A 24815-nucleotide genomic window follows, 5' to 3' on the forward strand; every position below is an offset into this window, starting at 1 on the left:
GTTTTAGCTTTATTATAAACTAGAGGCCCGATGCATGAAAATTTGTGCACTGGAGGGGGGCGTCCCTCAGCCCCGCCTGCCCTCTCTCCCAGTCTGGGAGCCCTCAGGGGATGTCCTACTGATGGCTGCAGTCTGGCCTCCCTCTGCGAGAGGTGACCGGGCTGATCAGGGGAAGGTGCCGCACCCATCACCCTGCTGCTGCTGCCACTGCTGGCTGCCAGCCCTCCTCAGCCCTCGCAGCCACTGCGGCTTTGTCTGGAAGGATGTCCAGAAGACATTCGGTCTATGTGGTCTAATTAGCATATTACCCTTTTATTAGCATAGATTATGGCTTGTGGTATTGAATGCCCTGCTTTGTCATGGTTAATGCTTTTTGGCTGGCATACCATTGTTCATTCCATACTTCTAGCCTTTCTAAATTAGTTTTTTTTTTTTTTTTACCTTTTTTTTTTATTGTTTAAAGTATTACAGATATTAGTACATATATCTCCTTTTTTTTCCCCATTGACCTTCCCCCAGCCTCCCCTAACCCCTGTCACATCCCTCATCCCACCCCCCCCCCCCCAGTGTCTTGTGTCCATTGGTGTGCTTATATGCATGCATACAAGTCCTTTGGTTGATCTATTTCCCTCCCTCCCCAACACTCCCCAGCCTTCCCGCTGTAATTTGACAGTCTGTTCGGTGCTTTACTGCCTCTGTATCTATCCTTTTATTCATCAGGTTATAATGTTCTTTATTTTCCATAAATGAGTGAGATCATGTCGTATTTTTCTTTCATTGCCTGGCTTATTTCACTTAACATAATGCTCTATAGGTCCATCCATGCTGCTGCAAATGGTAAGAAATCCTTCTTTTTTATAGCAGCGTAGTATTCCATTGTGTAGATGTACCATAGTTTTCTAATCCACTCATCTGCTGATGGGCATTTAGGTTGTTTCCAAATCTTAGCTATGGTGAATTGTGCTGCTATGAACATAGGGTTGCATATATCCTTTCTGATTCATGGTTCTAGTTTCTTAGGATATATTCCTAGAAGTGGGATTACTGGATCAAATGGGAGCTCCATTTTTAATTTTTTGAGGAAACTCCATACTGTTCTCCACAGTGACTGCACCAGTCTGCATTCCCACCAGCAGTGCATGAGTGTTCCATTTTCTCCACATCCTCACCAGCACTTGTCGTTTGTTGATTTCTTGATGATAGCCATTCTGACAGGTGTGAGATGGTATCTCGTAGTTGTTTTCATTTGCATCTCTCAGATGATTAGTGACTTTGAGCATGTTTTCATATGTCTCTCAGCCTTCTGTATGTCCTTTTTTGAAAAGTGTCTATTTAGGTCCTTTGCCTATTTTTTGATTGGATCGTTTATCTTCCTTTTGTTAAATTGTATGAGTTCTCTGTAAATTTTGGAGATTAAACCTTTATCTGAAATATCATTGGCAAATAGGTTCTCCCATGCAGTGGGCTTTCTTGTTGTTTTGTTGATGGTTTCTTTTGCTGTCCAGAAGCTTTTTATTTTGATGTAGTCCCATTTGTTTATTTTCTCTTTAGCTTCCATTGCCCTAGGACAGCCATGGGCAAACTACGGCCCGCGGGCCGGATCTGGCCCATTTGGCTGTTCTATCCGGCCCGCAGAGCCGAAAGAGCGGAGGGTTCTCTTGCTCTCCCCTCCGCTCCTTTACTTTGAATTTATATTAGTTCACACAAACACTCCATCCATGCTTTTGTTCCGGCCCTCCGGTCCAGTTTAAGAACCCATTGTGGCCCTCGAGTCAAAAAGTTTGCCCACCTCTGCCCTAGGAGCAGTATCGGTGAAGAAATTGCTTCGGCATGTGTCTGAGATTTCTCTGCCTGTGGATTCCTCTAGTATTTTTATGGTTTCCCATGTTATGTTTAAGTCCTGTATCCATTTTGAGTTAGTTTTTGTGTATAAGTTGGTGTAAGTTGGTGGTCTAGTTTCATTTTTTTGCATGTATCTGTCCAATTTTCCCAACACCATTTATTGAAGAGACTCTCTTGACTCCATTGTATGTTCATGCCTCCTTTGTCAAATATGAATTGAGCATAGTGGTTTGGGTCGATATCTGGGTTCTCTATTCTATCCCATTGGTCTATATGTCTGTTCTTGTACCAGTACCAGGCTGTTTTGAGAACAGTGGCTTTGTAATACAGCTTGAAATCTGGTATTGAGATCCCACCTACTTTGTTCTTCTTTCTCAGGATTGCTGTGGCTATTCGGGGTCTTTTTTTATTACAGATGAATTTTTGGAGAGTTCTTTCTAGGTCTGTGAAATATGCCATTGGTATTTTAATGGGGAGTGCATTGAATCTGTAGATTGCTTTGGGTAGTATGGACATTTTAATGATGTTGATTCTCCCAATCCATGAATATGGTATGTTCTTCCATCTGTTTACTTCTTCCTCTATCTCTTTTTTCAGTGTCCTGTAGTTTTCCGCGTATAGTTCTTTTACCTCCTTAGTTAAGTTTATAGTTTTTTCCTAGGTATCTTAGTTTTTTTGGTGCGATGGTAAATGGGATTGCTTTTTTAGTCTCTCTTTCTGTAAGTTCACTATTGTATAGAAATGCCATAGATTTCTTGGCGTTAATTTTGTATCCTGCTACATTGCCTAATTCATTTATTAAGTCTATTAGTTTTTTGATGGAGTCTTTTGGGTTTTTTTATGTACAATATCATGTCATCTGCAAATAAGGACAGCTTTACTTCTTCTTTTCCAATTTGGATGCCTTTTATTTCTTCTTCTTGTATAATTGCAATGGCTAATACTTCCAGTACTATGTCGAACAGGAGTGGTGAGAGTGAATATCCCTGTCTTGTTCCTGTTCTTAGGGGAAATGGTTTTAGTTTTTGCCCATTGAGTATGATGTTAGCTGTTGGTTTATCATATATAGATTTTATTATGTTGAGGTATGATCCTTCTATTCCCACCTTGTTGAGAGTTTTTATCAAGAAAGGGTGTTTGATTTTGTCAAATGCTTTTTCTGCATCAATTGATATGACTATGTGATTTTTATCTCTCAATTTGTTTATGTGATGTATCACGTTAATTGATTTACGGATATTTTACCATCCTTGCATTCCTGGGATAAATCCTACTTGGTCATGGTGTATGATCTTTCTGATGTACTGCTGGATCCGATTTGCTAGAATTTTGTTGAGGATTTTGGCATCTATGTTCATGAGGGATATTGGCCTGTAATTCTCTTTCATTGTGTTGTCTTTATCTGGTTTTGATATTAGGGTGATGCTGGCTTCATCGAAAGAGCTTGGAAGTGTTCCTTCCTCTTGAATTTTTTGGAATAGTCTGAGGAATATAGGTTTTAGTTCTTCCTTGAATGTATGGTAAAACTCCCCTGTGAAGCCGTCTGGCCCCGGGCTTTTGTTTGCTTGAAGCTTTTTGATGACTGCTTCAATTTCTTCCAAAGTTATTGGCCTATTGAGATGTTTAGATTCTTCCTGATTGAGTTTTGGAAGGTTATATTTTTGTAGGAATATGTCCATTTCCTCCAGGTTGTCCAGTTTGTTGGAATAGTGTTGTTCATATTATTTTTAAACAATCCTTTGTATTTCAGTGGGGTCTGTTGTTATTTCACTTCTTTCATTTCTGATTTTATTTATTTGGGTTCTCTCTCTTTGCTTCTTGGTGAGCCTGGCTAGAGGTTTATCAATCTTGTTTATCCTTTCAAAGAACCAGCTCTTGATTTTGTTGATCGTTTGTATTGTTTTTTTTTGTCTCAATGTTGTTTATCTCCGCTCTGATGTTTATTTCCTTTCTTCTGCTTACACTGGGCTTTTCTTATTTCTCTCTTTCTAACTCTTTGAGTTGTAGGGTTAGGTAATTTATTACCATTGTTTCTTGTTTTTTGCAATAGGCTTGTAGAGCTATGAACTTCCCTCTCAAGGCTGCTTTCGCTGTGTCCCATCGATTTTGGATTGTTGTGTTTTCATTGTCATTTGTTGCCATGATGTTTTTTATTTCTTCTTTGATCTCTCTGGTAACCCAGTCATTGTTTAATAGCATGCTGTTTAGTCTCCATATGTTTGATTTTTTTTTATTGTAGTTGATTTCCAGTTTTATGCCACTGTGATCTAAGAAGATGCTTGATATGATTTCTATCTTCTTGAATTTGAAGAGACTTTGCCTATGTCCCAACATATGGTCTATCTTTGAAATGACCCATGTGCACTTGAGAAGAATGTATATTCTGTGGCTTTGGGGTGAAATGTTCTGAAGATGTCAATTAATTCCATCTGGTCTAGTGAGTCATTTAGGATTGATGTTTCTTTGCTGATTTTTTGTTTAGAGGATTTGTCCAATGGTGATAGTGGGGTATTAAAGTCTCCTACTATTATTGTGTTGCTGTCAATCTCTCCCTTGATATCTTCCAGGAGTTTTTTTTATGTATTTGGGTGCTCCTGTATTGGGTGCATATATGTTTATCAGAATTATTTCTTCTTGTTGGATTGCTCCCTTTAGTATTATGAAGTGGCCTTCCTTATCTCTTGTTATGTCCTTCACTTTGAGATCTAATTTGTCAGATATAAGTATTGCTACCTCAGCTTTTTTTTCATTTCCATTCGCCTGAAAAACCTTTTTCCATCCCTTCACCCTCAGTCTGTGTTTGTCTTTTTTTCTGAGGTGGGTTTCTTGTAGACAGCAGGTATATGGGTCGTGTTTTCTTTTCCAATCCATTATCCTATGTCTTTTTGATTGGGGCATTTAATCCATTTACATTTAAGTTATTATTGATAGGTACTTATTTGTCGCCATTTTTATTCTTTACCCCTGTGTTCCTTCTTTGCTTCCTATTTCTTTCTTTCTTTCTTTCTTTCTTTCTTTCTTTCTTTTTTTTTTTTTTTTTACAGCAGACCCTTTATTTAGCATTTCTTGCATTGCTGGTTTGGTGGTAATAATTCCCTTAATGCTTTTTTGTCTGTGTAGCTCCTGATTTCACCTTCAATTTTGATTGATAGCATTGCTGGGTACAGTATTCTTGGAATCAGACCCTTCCTTTGCATGACTTTGTATATTTCATTCCATTCCCTTCTGGCTCGATGAGTTTCTGTTGAGAAATCAGTTGCTAATCTGATGGGGGTTCCTTGTAGGTAACTTTCTGTCTCTGGCCACTTTTAAGATTCTTACTTTATCATTGGTGTTTGCCAATTTAATTATAATGTGCCTTGGCATCGGTCTTTTGGGATTCATTTTGCTTGGGACTCTGTGAGCTTCTTGGACTTGTGTGGGTTTTTTCTTCCCTATATCAGGGAAGTTTTCTGTCATTATTTCTTCACACAGGTTTTCTATTCCTTGCTCAGTTTCCTTTCCTTCTGGAACTCCTATTATACAGATGTTGTTTTGTTTCATGTTCTCCCAAAGTTCCCTTAGGCTTTCCTCCTGCTTTTTAATTTTTTTTTTTTCTAGAAGCTTCTCTGCTTGGGAATTTTTTCCTTCCTTGTCTTCTAGCTCACTGATGTGGTCCTCTGCTTCTTCTAGTCTACTCTTGATGCTTTCTATCGAGTTCTTTACAGCAGTGATGTCATTTTTCATTTATTTTTGGTTCTTCATTTCCTCATGATTCTTACTCATATTGTCGAATTTGTCTTCCATTCTTTTCAGCCACCTGATTACCATTTCTTTGAATTCTTTCTCTATCAGGTTGCTTGCCTCCATTTCATTTACTTCCTTTTCTGGTGATGCCTGCTTTTTTTCATATGCGGGCTATTTCTTTGTCTCCCCATGGTCTCTCTTCTCCAGGTGTCTGGTTATGTAGTTCTCTCTCTCCTGTGTTGATTTAAAGGTACAAAATACAACACAACCAGGTACAATGAACAAGGCACTGAACAGAAATGTATTCATGATATTAATAACCGCAATTAAGGTGACCACCAGAGAAAGGCAAATTAGAGGAAAGGAGAGAAAGAAGAAGTGAAAAACAAAAGAAAGGAGTGCAAAAATGAAATTGGGAAAAGGAAAAACAAAGTAAGAGAGAAAAGAGAGAGAATAAGAAAGAAAAGGGGAACAAACTATATATATGGGGAGAAAACCCCAATAGAATGGCCACTAATCCCAATAAATGCTAGCAAGAAGTACCTGGTGATGAATACAAAGTATAAAGAACAACTAATATCAAGCAAGTTGAGGGAAAACTGGAGCAAAAAACAAACAAAAACAAAACAAAACAAAAGAATAAGCAAAACAATCTCACAAACAAGCATAAAAAATCGATATAATCAACATCCAAGCAAACAACAACAAAAGGACCGAGAGGAAAACAATTTTTTTGGATAGTGAAGACAGAGAAGAGAGAGGTGTGTATGGACTTGGATCGGGGGATTGGAAATTAGATATATAAGTAGGGTTAAATTTTAACAGGGCATAAAGGGAAAGAATAGGGAAAATCTAAAGCAGCAAAAGGGAAAGAGAATCAGGACAACAAGAGGGGAAAAGTTAGGAAGAGAGTGATGGCATAAAGGTAGAGTTGAGATAGAGTAGAATGATGCTAAAGGAAAGATGAAAAGAGAATGTAGAACACTAATTCTAAAGTAAAATAAAGAGAAAATAATATGACACTTTTTTAATTAAAAAAGTAGAATAGTAGTAGTAATAATACTGATTGAAAATAAAAATGTAATAATTAAAAAGGTAAAATCAAGTGAGGAAAAAAGAAAAAAAATAGTTTATTAAGTAAAAGATGAAAATAAAAATAAAAATGAAAATAAAAAATAAAAAAATTAAAAAAAAGTGCAGTAGTGAAGGTCATTCACTTCCTCTATTGTTCTATTTGGCACACTTGTTTCCCAGTCAGGACAGTATTGCAGTTCCCTGCGTTCCACTGCTCCTCAGTGTTGTAAGCCAGTCCTGATTTTTAAGCAGGCAGTGTGTCTTATTTTCTTGTATTCCTTTATTTGTGATTACACAAGAGTCAATTTGTGATTTAACCTCTGGGTGGCAGTGTTTCTGGATTGACCTTCGGGTCTATAGGTCCTCTCTAGCCTGTGCTTAGATCCTGCTTTCCCTGTGGCACTCAATACTGGTTTGTGGGAGTGGACTGCCCCAGAGCTGGTTCTCCGACAGTCACTCCCCACTCTGATCCCCAGGTTCCAGAAAAACAACTTTCCCCTGCAGTCTCCTAGGGTGTCCCCAACTGGGTGATCCTATGTATTGGGCTTAGTAATCCGAAGCAAGGATTTAAAGAGGAAAAAGTGCAAGTGTGTGAACTCTGGGGCTGCATGCAAGTCTGCACAGTCCTTTTTTACCCCTTGTGTTCATGCAGCCGGCACACTTTTTAAATTTCTAGGCTGTCCTGCGCCAGATCAGAATGGGTTGCTTTTTAGAGATCCCCTCTGTTAGCAGCTCTGAGGACCTCCTTCCACATTCACGGATCATGCCAGCCCCAACAACCACAGATTCTTCTAGGTGCAGACTCACCCCAGTCCTCCAGCTCCCACAGTGCGCGCACTTCTCTGTCCTTCCAGGACCAGAGACCTCACCTTATTCCAGGTGAAATCTGACCTTTCCGTAGTGGAGTGTAGAATCCCCGTGTTTGCGCCAACTGGGGACCGGTGTTCTGGGGTTCGCAGCTGTTTGGTGGGTGCCGTAGTTGCAGATTTTCAGGTTTCCGATAACATCCACTTTCCCCTTCAAGTTGGCGCGGTCTCCGTGTCTGAGCCGGTGGCTCCGGGAGGGGACCCAGCAGCAGTGGGAGCTGCCCGATTAGGTGAGCCCTGTCCAGCAGTCCCCCGCCTTCTCCTGGAGTATAGCTGTTCCTTAACTCACTAACAGACACTCCCTGTGAGACCCTCAGCTGCTCTTTCTATGTGCTCCGGGACAAAGTTCGGGACACGTCTGTCTATTCTGCCGCCATTTTTTCCCCCCAAGATTTGACCTTTTGATGTAGAGGATTAGAGGCCTGGCACGGTGCATGGAGTGGGGTATTGCATTTATTACAGCACACCTCCGCGATGTCCACCAGCCAATCAGGAGTGAGTATGCAAATTAACCCAACAAAGATGGAAAGTTAATTTGCATACGCAGGCATGGAGTGAAGACTGAAGGCTCCAGCCCGAGCGAAGACTGAAGACTGAAGATGACTGAAGACTGAAGAGGCGAGGCTTGGCTTGGCTTAGCTTCTCCGCTGCGGCCACACTGAGGCCAGAGCGAAGGCCTGGGTCCTGGGTGCCGGAGGAAAACTGGTGCCAGCTACCAGGGGAAGGAATGCCTATTGCACAAATCTTCATGCAACGGGCCTCTAGTTAATACATATTTGTTACTTGAATTAGTTTCTTGTTCATATCTGTGTATAACACCATGTTACAGGTAATTATTTTCTGTAAGAGGAAATGTTCCTGATATCATACACATCTGTGTTTGCTTTGCAGTTGAAGGGACTTCATATGGGGTTAATCTGATTTAGGCTGGATGAGAATTTGGGTTCTAGTTCTCACTGTGGGTAGAGTAAACTTCTGTACCCAGTGATATCAGACTCTTGGGCTCAGGCAATTGTCCATGAGAAGAATGTTTCTTATTTTTTCTGCTTTTCTAGGCTCACACAGAGAGTAAAGCTAAATTAGTTTGTTTTAGATGTGTGTAGCATATAGTTGTACCTTGCTTTGTGAGTCAAATTGAAAGTCTGTTTAATAGGTGAGTCAAATCCATTGACATACATATATTGATATGACTGATATATTTTTCTTAACTCTATCATAGTATTTTATAAATGTGTATTACGTTTTTTTGCTGTTTCTGAAATATTAATTTTTGCTCTTTATGCAGAATTTTTTGGTGTTTAGAATGGTTTCCCCCTGCCTCAGTGGTTGTCTTTTAATGTATTTAAAAATCTTTTGAAAATGCTTTTACCCCTCCCCCCTTTTTTAAACTTTTATTCGCAGACTTCTCTCTTTTTATTGGTATTCCTTACTTCACATCTATTGTTTTGATAATAAACAATACATTTATTCTATTTTTTCTTCATCTCTCTACTACTAATTTTTAGTTGCTTTTTAAAAAATTTTTTAACAATATACTACTTTTGTAAAGTTGTTTTTCAACATCCTCATTTTTGTCTTTGTCTTTAAATGCTCATTCATGTTTTTGCTGAAATATTCTCAGTTGTCTCTTGGTTGGATGAAGTCCATCATCTAAAAGATTCATCAAGAAGGGTCATGGCTGCTCAATTCCTCCTTTTGAAAAATACTTCCCCCTCTACAGCCTTTGTACTTAAATGACCTCTTGAGTGGGTATAAATTTCTTGGTTTACACTTTTCCTTATTAATTGTTTTTTTTTGTAAAATGCTGTTATTGTTGTTTTTCTTCATGTGCTTTATGAACATTCTCATGCCAATCTAATTTTTTTTTTGCCCTTGTAAGTTATTTGATCTTGTAGGCCTTAAGGACTTTAAACTTAGGAATTGAATAGTTTTAGTAGGAAATGTCTTGGAGTTATATTTTGGGGTTAATTTTCCTTCAGACCCAGTGGATTCTTTTTATTTTGTAGATTAAAAAATTTTCGGCAACTTTTCTTGGTTTATAATTTTAAGTATTAGTTCTTTTATATTGTTTATTTCATGTAATATGTTACTTTTTTCCTTGCCTAGCTTACATTTTTACTACTTTCTCTTTGGTCATTTTTTTACTTTTTTTATATCTCCTTTTATTCTCTGCATTTTCTCGATACCCTTTATAGAATAGTCATTTAAGTTTATTCTCCCATGGGTATTTTATAATTTATGTATTCTTCATACATGAGATGATTTTTTTCTTTCATATCTTTCCTGAATTTAGTCAGTTTTCTTCTCATACCTTTCTATATTTGCCCATGTCTGTTCTTATTTTTTTGGATTTTTGACTCAAAGTGGCTTTAGCTATCCTCAATTTTTATTTGAGTATATTAATTTCATCTGGAGTGTTGCCATCTAGTTTTTTTGTGCTTCATGCTTATTTTATTACAGGGACTTTTCCTCTGTTGATGTGCTTTGGATTTCCTGATTTTTTTCAATATGCCTCTACATCAATCATATCAAACTAAAAGGCTAACATGGGCCAAATAAACAAGGTTTAAGTTTATGTGGGCCACAAAAAAATACACAAATGCTTCAATTTTCGTAGAAATGTAGGTTTATTTCGATAGAGACATGCTGAACACAAAGGGCTGAAGTAAATGAGTCACCGTTAACATAAAATAATAGAACATTTTAATAAAAATTAATATTTTTTCTTGAACTTTAACTTACCAGACACTGAATAACTGCACAGATTCATAAGCATAATGCAATTAAACCTATTTTTCTTGTTTTACGAAAGTGAAATATTTCCTGTTGCATACACCAAACAAGTCAGTCTAAGACTAATGACGCGGCAATCAGCTGCTAAAATATTCGCTGCTAGTATTAGTGGAGAGAAATGGTGCGCCTGAAGAATGCAACACAATTATAGTATTCAGTCATTAGTGAACCGTTGTAGTTTGTTACTAATAATTATGTATTGTAAAAATTAAGTTATGAAATTTTTATTAAAACGTTTCTGACATACCATTATATTGGCTGGGCCACAAAAATATTTGTTGAGGCCACATGTGACCCGTGGGCTGAGAGTTTGACATGCCTGCTCTACATGAATCTCATTGTTTTCTTTTTCTGTTCATGTTTATAGTATCAGAGTGTTTTATAGAAATCCCAGCTCATTGGCTCCCTCTTCTGTCAAAATCCAGATACTTGTTTTTTGTTTTTGATGGTTGGGGAAGGTTGTTTCCAGAACTTCGATGCTTTTGTCCTGTAGGAACCTGAATTTTTCTTTTATGCTTCATTCTCCCTTCATATCTGATATAGCCAAAGGGCATTTCTCTCTTTTTGTTTTATTTCTTCCCCAGAAACTGTTTCTCAAACACTGCTCCTTCAGATTGTGTCTGCTTTTAAGTTCCTTCTCTATAGTGCATGCTCTGATATGCTTGGATACTTTTTAGTATTTTGAAACTTGGGGTGGACTTTGTCTTTGTACTGATAGTTTCAGTTCAGTCTTTGGTTCATCACTAGCTCCCTTCTTCTCTCTCATCACAGTTTTTCACAGTCTGACTTGGCCTGCAACAAAGCCTTGTGGCTGAGCAGGACTGGAGAGGAGCTTGGGAGATCACTTTCTGGGATTAGATGGTTCTTTTCTTATTTCTGTTTACAGTTGTTTTGAATTTGGGGCAATTTCTGTCTTAAAGTTAACCCGAGGGTATGATTTCTATGACTTTTCTTCTTTTCATTGTTCTATGTTGTTTTGGAAGAAATATTGAGAAATGGGGACCTATGCAGCCCCCATTGTCTTCAGCAACCCCAGAGTTCATAAAGTTAGAAATTTTCAACTTACATTTTTTATTTTGGGGTTTGTTTTTGTGTTTTCATGTCACATAACATTTAATGTGCACAATTCTGTAGGTAATGCTATCCCCACTTTACAGATGAAGAAATTGAGGTCCAGCAATTTTTAATGGCATGAGAGATCACGCAACTAGAAAGTGGTAGAGATGGTAATCAAATCTAACATGTGTGATGCCAAGCTTTTGTTCTTTCTTTTACATCATGCTGTCTTCCTGGGCAGTTGAACTTACAAAAACATACATTAACAAATGCCTGCAGTCTAATACATTTTGTGAATATTATTATAAACTATCAATTTATTCATCTTTTCCTTGTCCTCTTATCCTGTGTCCCTCTTACTTTTTTAGTAGGTTCTCTCCATTAGCTGCTTCTCTGACCTTCAAAGGTACATCCTTCTTGCTCTAAATGGGATGATGAGCTTTGTCTCAAGGGAAACTAATTAAACAGATAGTCTTATTTGTTTTTATCCTAATAAAAAGTTTGCTATTAACCTTCCCTGAGGCAAATAAACCATCATTAAATCCTTAGTCCACCTTTACTCATGGAACGACCAGTGCACATTCACTGTGCTTTCAAAAGTCAGGGCAATGTGGGGTTCATCTCCACCTCAGAATTGAAGCCATCCCTGTGCCCAGGCTGAAAACACTCATGTAAATGATAGCTCCTGGTTGCAATAGCTTTTAGCAGCCTCCTTTCAGGGGTGGGATATTATATTGTCTGTAGTTTTAATTTAATCTGTGCCCTCGGGGTCCTTGGTTAACATTTTTGAGGTACTTTAATCAGGAATCCACACTCAGGGTAGTTAGTTAACATTTGAAAGACCCTAATCAAGATTCTGTACTCCAGTGGCAACCAGTGCATCAGATCTTGCTCTCTTAGCCTGTCCCAGTGGGTGTATTACTTAGAATAAAAGATCTTAGAAGTAATTTTTCAAGGTGAAAAGAAAGATATTTAAGATATGTAGTTGACCACGTGCTTCCACTGGGACATGATTGGAGGATAAGGATTGGTGAGTCCAGCAACCTACCAATCTAGGTCTAGAGCTTGATCTGGTTCTGTGCTTACAGCCCTGGAGGATTTCGTCAACTCACCTGGCCAGTCAGTGCAGCATAGGTCTCTGCCTGCTTCTCTACCCCGAGCTCATTGGACATGCACTATGGCTACACTCATTGTTTGCATTTTTTGTCTACAGAGTTATTACTCTCAATTTAGAGGCAGACCATTTAAATTTTTAAAATTTATATTTTATATATAGTAGTGTTGTTTTTTTTTTAAGTAGATTGGATATCTAAAGTATGAAGTTGTAATGATATTTTGACCAGAAGCAGAAGAATTATTTTTTATTAGTGGTAACTTTCTTATTATTTCCTGCTTGAGAATATTGTCAGTATTCTGAGGCCAGGTTCCCATCTGTGGGGACAGTATGGTGGGTGTGTAATCCTGATGCTTTAGTGGTCTAATTAGGCTTGGTGATTTTTTGAAGGCTCCTTTTTATATTGAATTCTCTTCAGTAGTGGCAGACATTATATAGAGATAATGTTCTTGAATACATGTAAATTATGTAGGTCAAAAAATGTATGTGTTATATAATTTAGGTACTGTGCATAATATAAGGAAGTAGAGGCCCGGTGCACGAAATTTGTGCATGGGGCTGTGTGTCCCTCAGCCCAGCCTGCACCCTCTCCAATCCGGGGCCCCTCAAGGGATGTCCGACTGCCCGTTTAGGCCCTAAAAGGGCAGTCGGACATCCCTCTCACAATCCAGGACTGCTGGCTCCCAACTGCTCACCTGTCTGCCTTCCTGATTGCCCCTGACCGCTTCTGCCTGCCAGCCTGATCACCCCCTAACCACTCCCCTTCCAGCCTGATTGATGCCTAACTGCCCTCCCCTGCAGGCCTGGTCACCCCTAACTGCCCTCCCCTGCAGGCTTGATCGCCCCCAACTGCCCTCCCTTCCAGGCCTGGTCCCTCCCAACTGCCCTCCCCTGCTGGCCATCTTGTGGTGGCCATCTTGTGTCCACATGGGGGCAGCCATCTTGTGTGTTGGAGTGATGGTCAATTTGCATATTACTCTTTTATTAGATAGGATGACATCTACCAGGAATTTCTATAGTAAATATTACCATTATCTCTTATACCTTATCTAACATCTATATATATAAAAGCCTAAGCGACCAAACAACCAAATGACCAGTTACTATGATGTGCACTGACCACCAGGGGGCAGACACTCTACACAGGAACTGCCCCCTGGTGGTCAGTACACTCCCACAGCCAACCTCGGTGGCTGGTCAACCTCCCGCAGTTCCTCCCCACTGCTGGCCAGCCCTGATTGGCCCCTCCTCCCCAGCTGGCCAACCTCCCACAGTCCCTCTTCCTACCTCCCCCTCCGTTCCCCCCGCCGTTGCCAGCCAGCCCTGATCTTCCTGATCAGGACTGGGTGAGACGGACCCTATTGGCCCCAATCGCTGGCCAGGCCGAGGGACTCAAACTGTGCACAAATTCATGCATCGGTCCTCTAGTGTATAAATATAAATGATAAATGAATATAGCATATTCAATAAAAATTAGTGTTTTACCAGAGCCCTGACCTCCTTCAATTTGATCTCATATGGCGTATGTTACCAATCTTTTCTTTCCAAGCATATTATGAAAAGAAAACAGCCACGGACTGTTCTAGATTGCTTTCTGTACTTGCTGGGAAACAAGTAGTTTTCTTTTATAAAATATTTACTGCATAAATGGATCATTCACATTGTTTATCTCTTTTTATTTTTTTTATTATTATTTTTTTTAAAATATATTTTATTGATATTTCAGAGAGAGGAAGGGAGAGGGATAGAGAGCTAGAAACATCGATGAGAGAGAAACATCGATCAGCTGCCTCCTGCACACCTCCCACTGAGGATGTGCCCGCAACCAAGGTACATGCCCTTGACCGGAATTGAACCCGGGACCCTTCAGTCCGCAGGCCGATGCTCTATCCACTGAGCCAAACCGGTTTCGGCTGTTTATCTCTTTTTAAATGGGTTATCTATAATATAGGTATTCCTACTCTGCTATAGGCTTAGTGATCAGAGATACATAGATTTACACTGTAGTTAATAGAATCATGGAATTGTAGGGCTTGAAAGGACTGGAGATATCATCTAGTTAAATATTCCACGAGTCCCGAAGTGTCTTAGGTAAACCTCCTTCAGGATTCCATGCTTAAGCTCAGCCAGTGACATCATTTACACCTACTTAGATATGGATATATGGATGTATATGCATGCCTGTCTGTCTAATAAGAAACAATTGGGCCCAGTTGGATTTTAGTAGAAATAATTGGTTAAAGGACATGAGAGTCTTTTATTATTTAACACTGTTCTACCAGTGAAAGTCTTTAAAACCAGGTTCAAGAAATCCTCACTTAAGACACTCAAAGCAAAAATATCGGAGATAAGAAATAGGATAAGGGAGTAAGGTGTTTCTGTTTTTTAAAGTGTTCTAAAACCCACACGTTGAGTGCATATTATAGCAATATAGATACAAGGGAATGATTTGGGGTGTGGTAGTTTAGAAATATGTATATTTTGTTCTAATTGTGCTGTGAGTCCTTACTGAATTTCAGCTAAATGATTTTGTACAAGGCTTTTTCATAAAGTACCAATAACTCTATCTGACATCACAGGGTTTTTGTGATTATTAGACTAGTCTTCATGGTTGATTATATTATTCTTTTAAATTGCCTTTTAATTTTCAGCTGATGTAAGTGAAATAGATACTATAAATTAATTAATATTGGATCTGTTCCGTGTTTATGCTCTAGGAGATTTCAGGAGACAAGCAGATAGATAAGGTTCTAAACAAATGTGCCATTTGGGGCGGTGGCATTTTAATATTCATACCTTGCTTATTTGTTATTTTTAATAGGCTGTCTATTATATTAATGTGCATGTAAGTAGCTATATGCCACGTAATCTAAGCCCTTATTGACTTAAACTACATTTATCTCATAACCAATCACTCTTGCGGAATGTGGCTGTAATTTTCAGGTAGCCCTTTGCATGGTCCTTTTTGTTACTTATAGATCCTCTTTTATGAAGATCATTTTATCTCAGCTAAATTTGTTACATTTTTTCTGCCTGAAGTTCTGTTTATCTTTTCACTTCATTTCCCCCTCTAACAGGTTGAATTTAGATAGTCCCTTGGCTGCTAAATACTTTTCTTGTTTTGCTTTTGAGGTTGATCTTAAAGGATGGAATAATTTTGTGGCCTGAGGTGTCTAGCTCTTTGTGTATAAAACAAAACCTGCAAATAAAATGTGTATTCTTGAAATGTCACTTTTGGAAATATCAATGACTTTTTTGATTTGCCTTCAGAATTGATTGGCATGTGATCTTTAGAGGCTTACAGCTTCTTGGTTCTACTTCCAGTTTACTGGTATTAAAAAACTTAAATTTAAATACCATATCATCAAATGCCCTCTATTCTGTGAGGAAAACCGCATGCATTTGGTGGTTATTTATGTTCTTCTCTCTCTCTATGGATTTTAGGGGTCTGTTGAATCTAAGTAAGACAACAGCATCAGGGATAAATATGCAGAGGACTTACTTTAGATTAAGGTTGTAAAGTAATTATATCATTAAATACCTTTGGTTTATATTTATGTGCATTTTATGAATTAGGAGCAAAACACGGGACTGAGGAGAATAGCCTACTTGTCATCTGGAGTAGAGGTTTTAGGAAATGTATTTAGTGGTTACAAGGACTTACTCCATGTACTGGGTATTTTCATTTAGGGAATGAAATAAACCGGTTTCAGTGCATTCCAGTAGTGCCGAACAACCCAGACTGCGCTTGTTGTGTAGTTGAGCTTGAATCTACTAAAGAAGAATGTATGCATCTTTCAGAATAGCACATATTTTAAAAATGATCCAGTTGTTTAGAGGAGTGGAGGAGAGGGGAGGATGGGGAAACTTTATTAGGGTCCATATTTAAGTTTGTATTCATTTTGCTTTGTCTGTCCTAATCCAGCCACTTGTAAAATTGGAGAATTATTTTTAGGCCAGAAGTTTTCAACCTGTGCTTCTTTTTTCTTTTGGCAGTAGTGCTGGCTCTGAAATCATAGGAGACACTTTGTGTATATGTGTATTCACTTGAGGGAAGGGCCTGTGGATTTCAGCAGATAACAGAAATCTCAGATTCCAGTTCCACCTGCTTCCCAAGTTCTCACAGGGTTAAGAACACTGTTCCAGATGTTTCTTCCATTTCAAAACCAGGTAGCTTGGATGAAAGCTGTAGTCTAAAGATCTAGAGAGACTACTGACATACACTGTATAGTTAGTTCTCCTACATGTATTAGCAATACCAGTCTTCAGTAGATAATAACCTTATGCTAGACATACCCTCAAAGTTTTATCTCACTTGCATGCATTATTTTTCCTTTACTTTCTTCATCTCTTTTATATTTGTTATAATTTAATCTTATTTACCTCTTCATGTATTTATAAATGTCTTTATATCAAGCTACTTATCTCTTCTAACTAATAAATAGGAATTTGAAACTATGGTCTGTCTCTTTAGAATTCTCATGCCATGTGTGACATTTTATAAACAGTGAATGGTTAATAAATGTCACAAACTAACTGACTCATTCTGGAAGTGGTAGCCTATGGAAACTTCCCATGAAGATTTGCTTTCTTGCTGTTAATTGTTTCTGTCTCTTATTATTAACCAATTGGGATGGATTGAAGAATGTACTGTTTTTGTGCGATTCTTACTTACTATGTAAATATAATTTAATTACAAATATAATTGAAAAATCTCTATTTTAAAAAAAAGATTTTAAAATTGAATTTTAGAAAGAGAGGAAGGGAGAGGGAGAGAGAGAAACATCAATGTGAGAGCAAAACTTCCATTGGCTGCCTACTGCACATCCCCTACTGGGGATCCAGTCTGCAACCTGGGCATATGCCTTGACTGGGAAAGGAACTGGCAACCTTTCAGTGCATGGAACGATGCTCAACCAACTGAGCCACACCAGCCAGGGCTTCTCTGATTTCTTAAAGGGAGCAAACAAGGCAGTGAACCCATGGGCCAGACCCATTGTGTTTTTGAATTTTGTGATGGAACCTGTTTTTATTTTTTTACAGTGAGGGAGATAAACCTACAGGACATCAAAGAGGATTTGGACTTGGATCCAGAGGAGAACAGCACCCTTTTTATGGGCATCCTCATCAAGGGGCTTGCCAAACTGAAGAAGATCCCGGAGACAGTTAAGGCCATCAAAGAACGCTTGGAGCAGGAGCTCCAACAGATTGTGAAGAGGTCTACAACCCAGGTGGCAGACAGTAGCTATCAGAGGGGAGAGAACCTCACTGCGGACAACCAACCAAGGTAGATGGGGTGCAGTTCGTGTGTTTGATAGCTATTATACCTTTTCTAGGGTGGGAGGTAAGTAATTATCTTCTTTTGATGTTATTTCTTGAACTTGGGATACTATAGTTCATACAAACTCAATTGGGGAAAACAGCTTGAATAGGTATAATTCAGCTGGATTTTTTTCCTTTTTTTTCCCCAGCTGGCTTTTGACATAGTTGCAAAGTTTCAAAGTATTTTGTTTAGATGCAAATGAAAAAAATATAGCAATTATTGGATATTTACTAAGTATTAAGCAGAATTCAAGGCAATTTGTATATATTATGTCATTAAGTATCACTACAGCTTTATGAACTACTTATTAGCCATAATTTACAGTTAGGGAAATGGGCCTTAGAGATTAAGTAATTAGTCAAGGTCACAGAGCAAGTGACTGATTTTGGAGTTGAATGCAAGGCCATGGTCCTTCTTGTCCCATGTTTTGCCCTCTGATATGTGGATATTTGTCAGTAGGCAAATCAGTCTCAGGAATTATTGTATCTATTGAAAACAACTAATTGGATTTGGATTTCATACTTCTTGTTTCATAAGGGGAAAACTGAAACGGCTCTGATCCAAACTCTGTCTTGACTGTCAGGCACTGAGAGAGCACGTCTGTCAAACCAGAGTCTAGGGCACAGCAGACTAATGCCATCTGATGGTGGGACAAGAGCTTTGAAATGGAGGCTTTCCTAGAAAATCCAGGATCCACTCTGTTCTCCTCCTCCTCTGCTTTTACCCCAAGCTCTCCACATACACCAGATATGGACAAGGCAGGGATTTGCATGGGGGGAAACCACAGTTTCATCTGAGAGCACAGGGCACAGGAAGGCATGTCTTCTGAGTTCAAATAATGTGAGTTCTGGGAAGGCATCAGAATCTTGTTGACATGCTGTTAAGGAAATTCTGCTGTTTGTTAGGGCTTACATTTTTTTCTTTAAAGAAGATAAATTTTAAGGGAAATAATAATAGCTCACTTAGTATAGAATTTCCCAGACTTACTTTAAATTATTTTTTTGAAAAATAATGTATGCTGTTTTCATTTTTATATTCTTTTATGTATCTAAATAACATTCATTTTAATTATACTTTAAAATTTCAACATTAATTTCCTTGTAAACTTCATTCAAAAGTACAGTTGTTGAAGAAACCGTCCTTCACTCCTCCCCTGCCATAGAATATTTCAGAGCACATGTGATGAGCATGGATTTGGGAGTTGAGCAGACCTGACTAAGGAGAATAACACCTGCTTCATAGGGTTGCTGGCATTAGAGGAGGAGATATGGTTAGACTTTAGTAGGGAGTGCCAGTAACTGTATTGGTGTATATTGATACACACATTTATTTAGTCTTGTTTCTTTCCTCAACTTCATGTTCTTTGATCACTCACAGTGTGACCCAAATATGCTGGGACTGGTTCTGAATTGAATTTTTCTTTGTTGCCTGGTACCTGGATTTCCTTGATGACCTTTTGCCTCCTTATTAATGAACACTCCAGAATTCCGGCTCTCTATGCCCTGTTGCTGCAAGTCCCTAGATGAATACGCTGAACTTTCATAGGGAAATAACATGACTGTAGTATATATTGGAAATAAAGCGAAAGGGCACGGATCAATAACTTCGCTGCAGATCTCATTACAGGGCCCTTAAAAGCAATGTGTCTTTCAAAGGATTTTGACCTCTTCCTCTTCTGTTCCCTAAGCCCCTTGCAGAATTCACGAGTGGAAATTGCAGCAGTAGAGGTGGAAATTCAGCATACTGCCCTGGAGATAATAAATGTTTCTCTAGGAGGAATGAGTCAGCAAGAGGTTTTTTTCCCTTCTCTAAGTTTTGTTTTTGTCAATATTTTAAAGGCTTATGTAGGCAGGATATACTGGACAGTAGCAAGTGAACAACCAAGCTATCTAAAACATGATCTCATTTTATAAAACATACAAATCTGAAATGTTGGGCCCAAAATTTTTGGGATAAAATAGTACAGAGAAAGCAAATATTTGGGGTGAACAACTTAAAAAAAGTAAATTCAATTTATTGGGGTGACATTGGTTGGTAAAATGATATAGGTTTTAAGTGTTCAGTTCTTTTAAAAATGTATTTTTATTGATTTCAGAGAGGATGGGAGAGGGAGAGAGAGATAGAAATATCAATGATGAGAGAGAATCATTGCTAGGCTGTCTCCTGCACAACCCACAATGGGGATCGAACCCATAAACTGGGCATGTGCCCTGATGGGGTATTGGACTGTGATTTCCTGGTTCACAGGTTGTTGCTCAACCACTGAGCCGTGCAGCTGGGCTCACGTGTTCAGTTCTGTAACACATTATCTGTATTTTGCATTGTGTTTACCACCCAAAGTCAAATCTCCTTCCTTCGCCACATTTGACTCCTTTACCTTGTACTACCTCCTCCCCAACCCCACTTCCTTTCCCTCTGATAGTGAACCACTTTTTGAAGATAAAATTCAATTCTTGGGCTGATGATTTTGAGCTTGTCTGTGAACTATCAAATGCTTTATAACGTCTCAAGAATTACCTTGGAAACGTCATTGAAAAGTGATGATTTGCATTGCTGTTTCTTAGAGGTTTAGAATTTGAGAAAGGATAGTGTCAGATTATCCCTTGAAGCTTGCATGGTCCTTTGTGTTCATCGAATTTTACTGGGAGGTGTCAGTGGCATTTATTTTAGAGAGCAGTAAAGTCACAATATTTTGCATAATTTTTTTTTACCATTACATCCAAGGACTCTATGCCAAAGGTATAAGAATCTTTTTATGGAAAATTGAAGCATAGCCAAAAAGAACCATGATTCTTTCTTCTCCAATATGCATATTTTCTCCTTCATCCCCCTCCCAAGTGGGGGGAAAAAAAAGACTATTAGAAATCATTAGCATATAAATGCTATTCTGAGGCAAGATACCATTTCTGTAACTTTTTCTAAAAGTTTCATTGTTTAATATCATCCTATTAAATATATCTGGTTGTGATGCATTGCAGGCTTGTTTTCATTTGTTTTTATGTAGAGAATTAATGTTGCGTGCTACTTAGATAGAAAAGTAGAAGGAACCAAGCTAGAATTCTGTCTTTTTTTCACTTCCTGCAGAGCCTGTATACTTTCACAGCCAGCTTTTAAAAATCACTTCAATGATCTACTTATTATTTTATTTTATGTTTGACCCCCAAGCTATCTAAACTAAAATTCCCAAAATATCTGCTGTCTCTTTATAGGAGAAATATTTTGTCATTCATTATCTAGTGTCTATAAACCTCTACTTACTATTAAAGGAAAATATTCAACTTCTGTTGTTGCCGACTTGATAAACATTAGGGGAACATGTGCTTTGCCAATCTCCCAGGACCACCAGCTACCCATCATGTCCTCAGAAAGGCAGGCAGTGTCTTCAATTTCAGGTCTTCAACTCCTGCTGCCTAATCATTGATTCTTTCCCCAAATCTAGCTCATGAGCATTTTCACATCATTTTTGTTTTAAAGAAGCTAGAAGAAGGTCTCTAATAAGAAAGCATGAAGAAAACACAGAAGAAATAAAATCTCCTCAAAGGTGCGATATCTTGTCAAGAATAGGAAAGAGAAAAGAATGTGGGAAAAGAATGATTGGCATGTGTGAGGCTACTACATCATCTATTTGAAAATGGTCCTGTTTAAATGTCAAGACAAAATTCACTGCAGGAGGAGGTGCTGGAGGCCTGTTCCACTTTGGCAAAACTGTTGGTCTTGAAAAGGGCAAAAAGGGTTGAATGAGTTGGAGCCATGGCTGCCAGAGAGATCTCTTTCCTTTTCAGAAGGAAACCATTTTGCAGTGTTCCTTGATCTCTCTTATGAATGAAGGAAGATTTTGTCTGATAAAAAAGTAGAGAACGTTGCAAGTTCTGTGCTCACTGTCATATTGAAGGAAGGTTCATGGAAAACATAGGGAGGAAATATACTTTAATGCTAAAAATAGTTGTGTTTAGATAATAAGGTGGTATGTTTTATTTTCTGCTCTATTTTGCAGCTGTTAAGTTATAGGGAAAATAAATTCCTTATTCAAGAATTAATTTGAACTATTATTCAAGATATTTTAATCAGAAGAAGTCATTAAAAATGAAAATGTGCCCTGGCTGGGTGGCTCAGTTGGTTAGAGTGTTGTCCTGTGCACCAAAAGGTTGCAGGTTTGATTCCTGGTCAGGGCACATATCCAGATTGTGGGTTTGATCCCCATTGGGTGCTTATGAGAGGCAACCAGTCAATGTTTCTCTTTCACATCAATGTTTCTCTCTCCCTTTCTCTCTCTCTCTCAAATCAATAAACATATCCTCAGTTGAGGATTAAAAATTAATAATAATAAAATAAAAATAATAAATTTTTATTATTAATAAAATAGAAAAGGCCTATTGGGGGTATTAGTATGGAAAAATGTAATATCTGTTTGCAGAGCATTACATTACTTTTTAAGATTATTTTCTGACTGCTCCTAGAATGGAAGCTTCAAGAGAAGAGAGAAGTAGTTTGCCTTGTTCAGCACCATGTCTCCAGAATGTAGCCAACCTGACCCATAATAAATATTTGTTGCATGAAATAATGACTTTCACATATATTGTATATCTATCTGCCATGGATCAAAAATTGTATCAAACGTAAGGTCTCTGCCCTTAATGAATTTAAAGTCTATAAGGGGAAAAAATGCATTAATTAGTGATCTCTAAGATAAGTTTATTAGTACAAATTGTTTTATGTATTATAAAGGAGAAACAAAGTGTGCCATGAGAGCATATAACCATAGGGGCTTCAGCTGGTCTGGGTAGGTTTTTATTTTTTTAAATAATAATAAAGTAGTGATTATTGAGCTCCATTTATCTGATAGCACCTACCAGTGAACTAGCCATTTTTCTAGTATGTCAATCTTTTTATTGATTTGTAGGAACTCTTTATATATTAAGACAATTAGTTCTTAGGTACTTATATTGCAGTTTTCCCCCAGTTTTTCTTTTGACTTTATGATGTCTGACCATTAAAATTTTTTTATTTTTATGAAGCTATATTTCTCAATGTTTCCTTTTATGTCTTTTAGGTTTTGTTCAAACTTTGGACTTCCTCACTCTTATATTATAAAAACTTTACACACTTTCTTCTAGTACATTCTTAATATTTTTGATACATCTGGAATATTAAGGAATGGCTACATCACTTTTAAACAGATATAGCACTTATGACATTGTATTGCAATGGACTGTGTGGACTCCTTTTATTTCTGCCTCCTGTATGTCTGTCATGTAATTGATTGTCAGTGTTAGCTAAGTGAGTGCTGAATAATTCTAATACTGAATCATCTACTTTATAGTCATGTTTTTTTTTGTTGTTTTTTTTTCAGGGTTGTTATTTGCCTCATTTCCTGTTTCCCCCCCCCACCCCCCTGGTTTTTCAGTATAAGAAGACTGTAGATCTGTGGAAAGACATTTTTGCTCTAAAAATTGAAAAAAAAATTTGAAAGTTCAGAATCCAGAACTCAGAATAGGGGTATACTTACAAAGGGGAGGCTTACAAAGTGGTTTCATCTATGAGAAAGTCTAAAGACACAGGCACCAATGTTATTTTTGTAGTACAAATAGAGTGTTTATGAAAAGAGAAATAAGTGAGATATTTTTCATGATTTCTTTAGACATATGGCTAGAGCTGGGCATTTGTTTCTTTTTCAAATATGTAGCATTTTTTCATCTTCTCTGTCTCTATTAGTTACTCTTCTCCTAAATATCTGAAATGTAGGATTTTGTAGGCTTGGTCATTTTATTTTACAGAAAAGTCATTTAAGTGCAGCTTTGAAGCCAGGTCAAGCACTTGTCTCTGGGACTTCTGGTAGCCATTCCCAAGCACTGCATGTCGCACCTGGACATACTTGGAATCAGGAAGGGCCTCGATGTGATTTCAATGAGTAGTTAATTTGAATCAAAGCAAGCAAGAAGCAAGTAAATTTGACTTCAGTGATTATGATTCCATTTGATTAAATCTCTAGTTTTGATTACAGGTATCAGTGAGAACATGCTTTAAATGCACCCAACTATTAAATACTGAAGGATATGAATAGGATGAACCAGAGACATATAGAAGAAATTTCACTGTTCCTCAACTAGAATATACACCCTGCAGCTTTACTGAAATATTTTTAGAACAAATGGGAGGAATTAATTCTTTACATATGGGACTTACTGCACCAGTTGTTAACTAAAATATACAATTCATTATCATGGAAGGTAGTACTGATCCCAAATCTATGTACTCTCTAATAGGTCCACATAAATTAATGGATGATGACCTCATAATATGTCAGGTGAGTTAGTAAAGGCAGTAATGTCTATAGCTGTTTTATAAAAGTGAAGTTGGACAGCTGTCCTTCTGATGGTATATTGCCCTTTGGTTATAGTCTCGAGGAAGGGGAGTTGGCTAAATGGGCCAGAGGTCTTAATATTACATTTATTTTATTTATTTAGGATACAATGTTTCCTTTAATTATTTTTTTGGGGAAGGGATTCCACACTTATACTCAGTTAAGAGAAACATTTTTATCAGTATAGAGGTCTTTTCTTAAACACTCATCATGCCATTGATGCATGGGGAAGGGTCCCAGCAGCTCAGGCTCCTGTCCATTGGTTCTCACAAAGTGTGCTTCCCTGTGTGGAGCAGGCAGATGCTTCAGTGGAACCCAGGTAATTTCTCTTGGGCCATTTCTGATTATATCTCAGCTCTTACAGTGCTTTATATGCTCCATCTGTACACTAATTCTCTTGGCAAGAAGCTTGCCCTTAACTTGTTTGTTCATAACAATGCCCACCACATGCTGGGTGATACTGGAGACTCTTCCAGTTTTGCCGTGGCAACATTGTAGGGCATTCCTTTTCAAACAGTGCCCATTCATTCCCTTGATGTCCACAATATCACCTTTCTTGTAGATTTGCATGTATGTGGCCAAAGGAACAATTCCATGTTTTCTAAAATGCCTACAGAACATACAGTGGGTGCCTCTCCTCTTTCCCTTGGTGTTAGGCAT

General features: G+C 38.0%; 1 protein-coding gene across 1 annotated transcript in view; it reads left to right on the top strand.

Moving 5' to 3' along the window:
* EXOC4 (exocyst complex component 4) overlaps window positions 1–24815 on the top strand; it is a 771568-nt gene that overhangs the window by 85383 nt on the left and 661370 nt on the right. Inside the window, exon 6 of the mRNA XM_080666468.1 lies at window positions 17515–17758. Within this exon, the coding sequence (XP_080522594.1) occupies window positions 17515–17758 (244 nt within the window). The remainder of the gene's footprint in view (window positions 1–17514; window positions 17759–24815) is intronic.

This window comes from Plecotus auritus (assembly GCF_963455305.1).
Source record: "Plecotus auritus genome assembly, chromosome: 4".
Lineage (NCBI taxonomy): Eukaryota > Metazoa > Chordata > Mammalia > Chiroptera > Vespertilionidae > Plecotus > Plecotus auritus.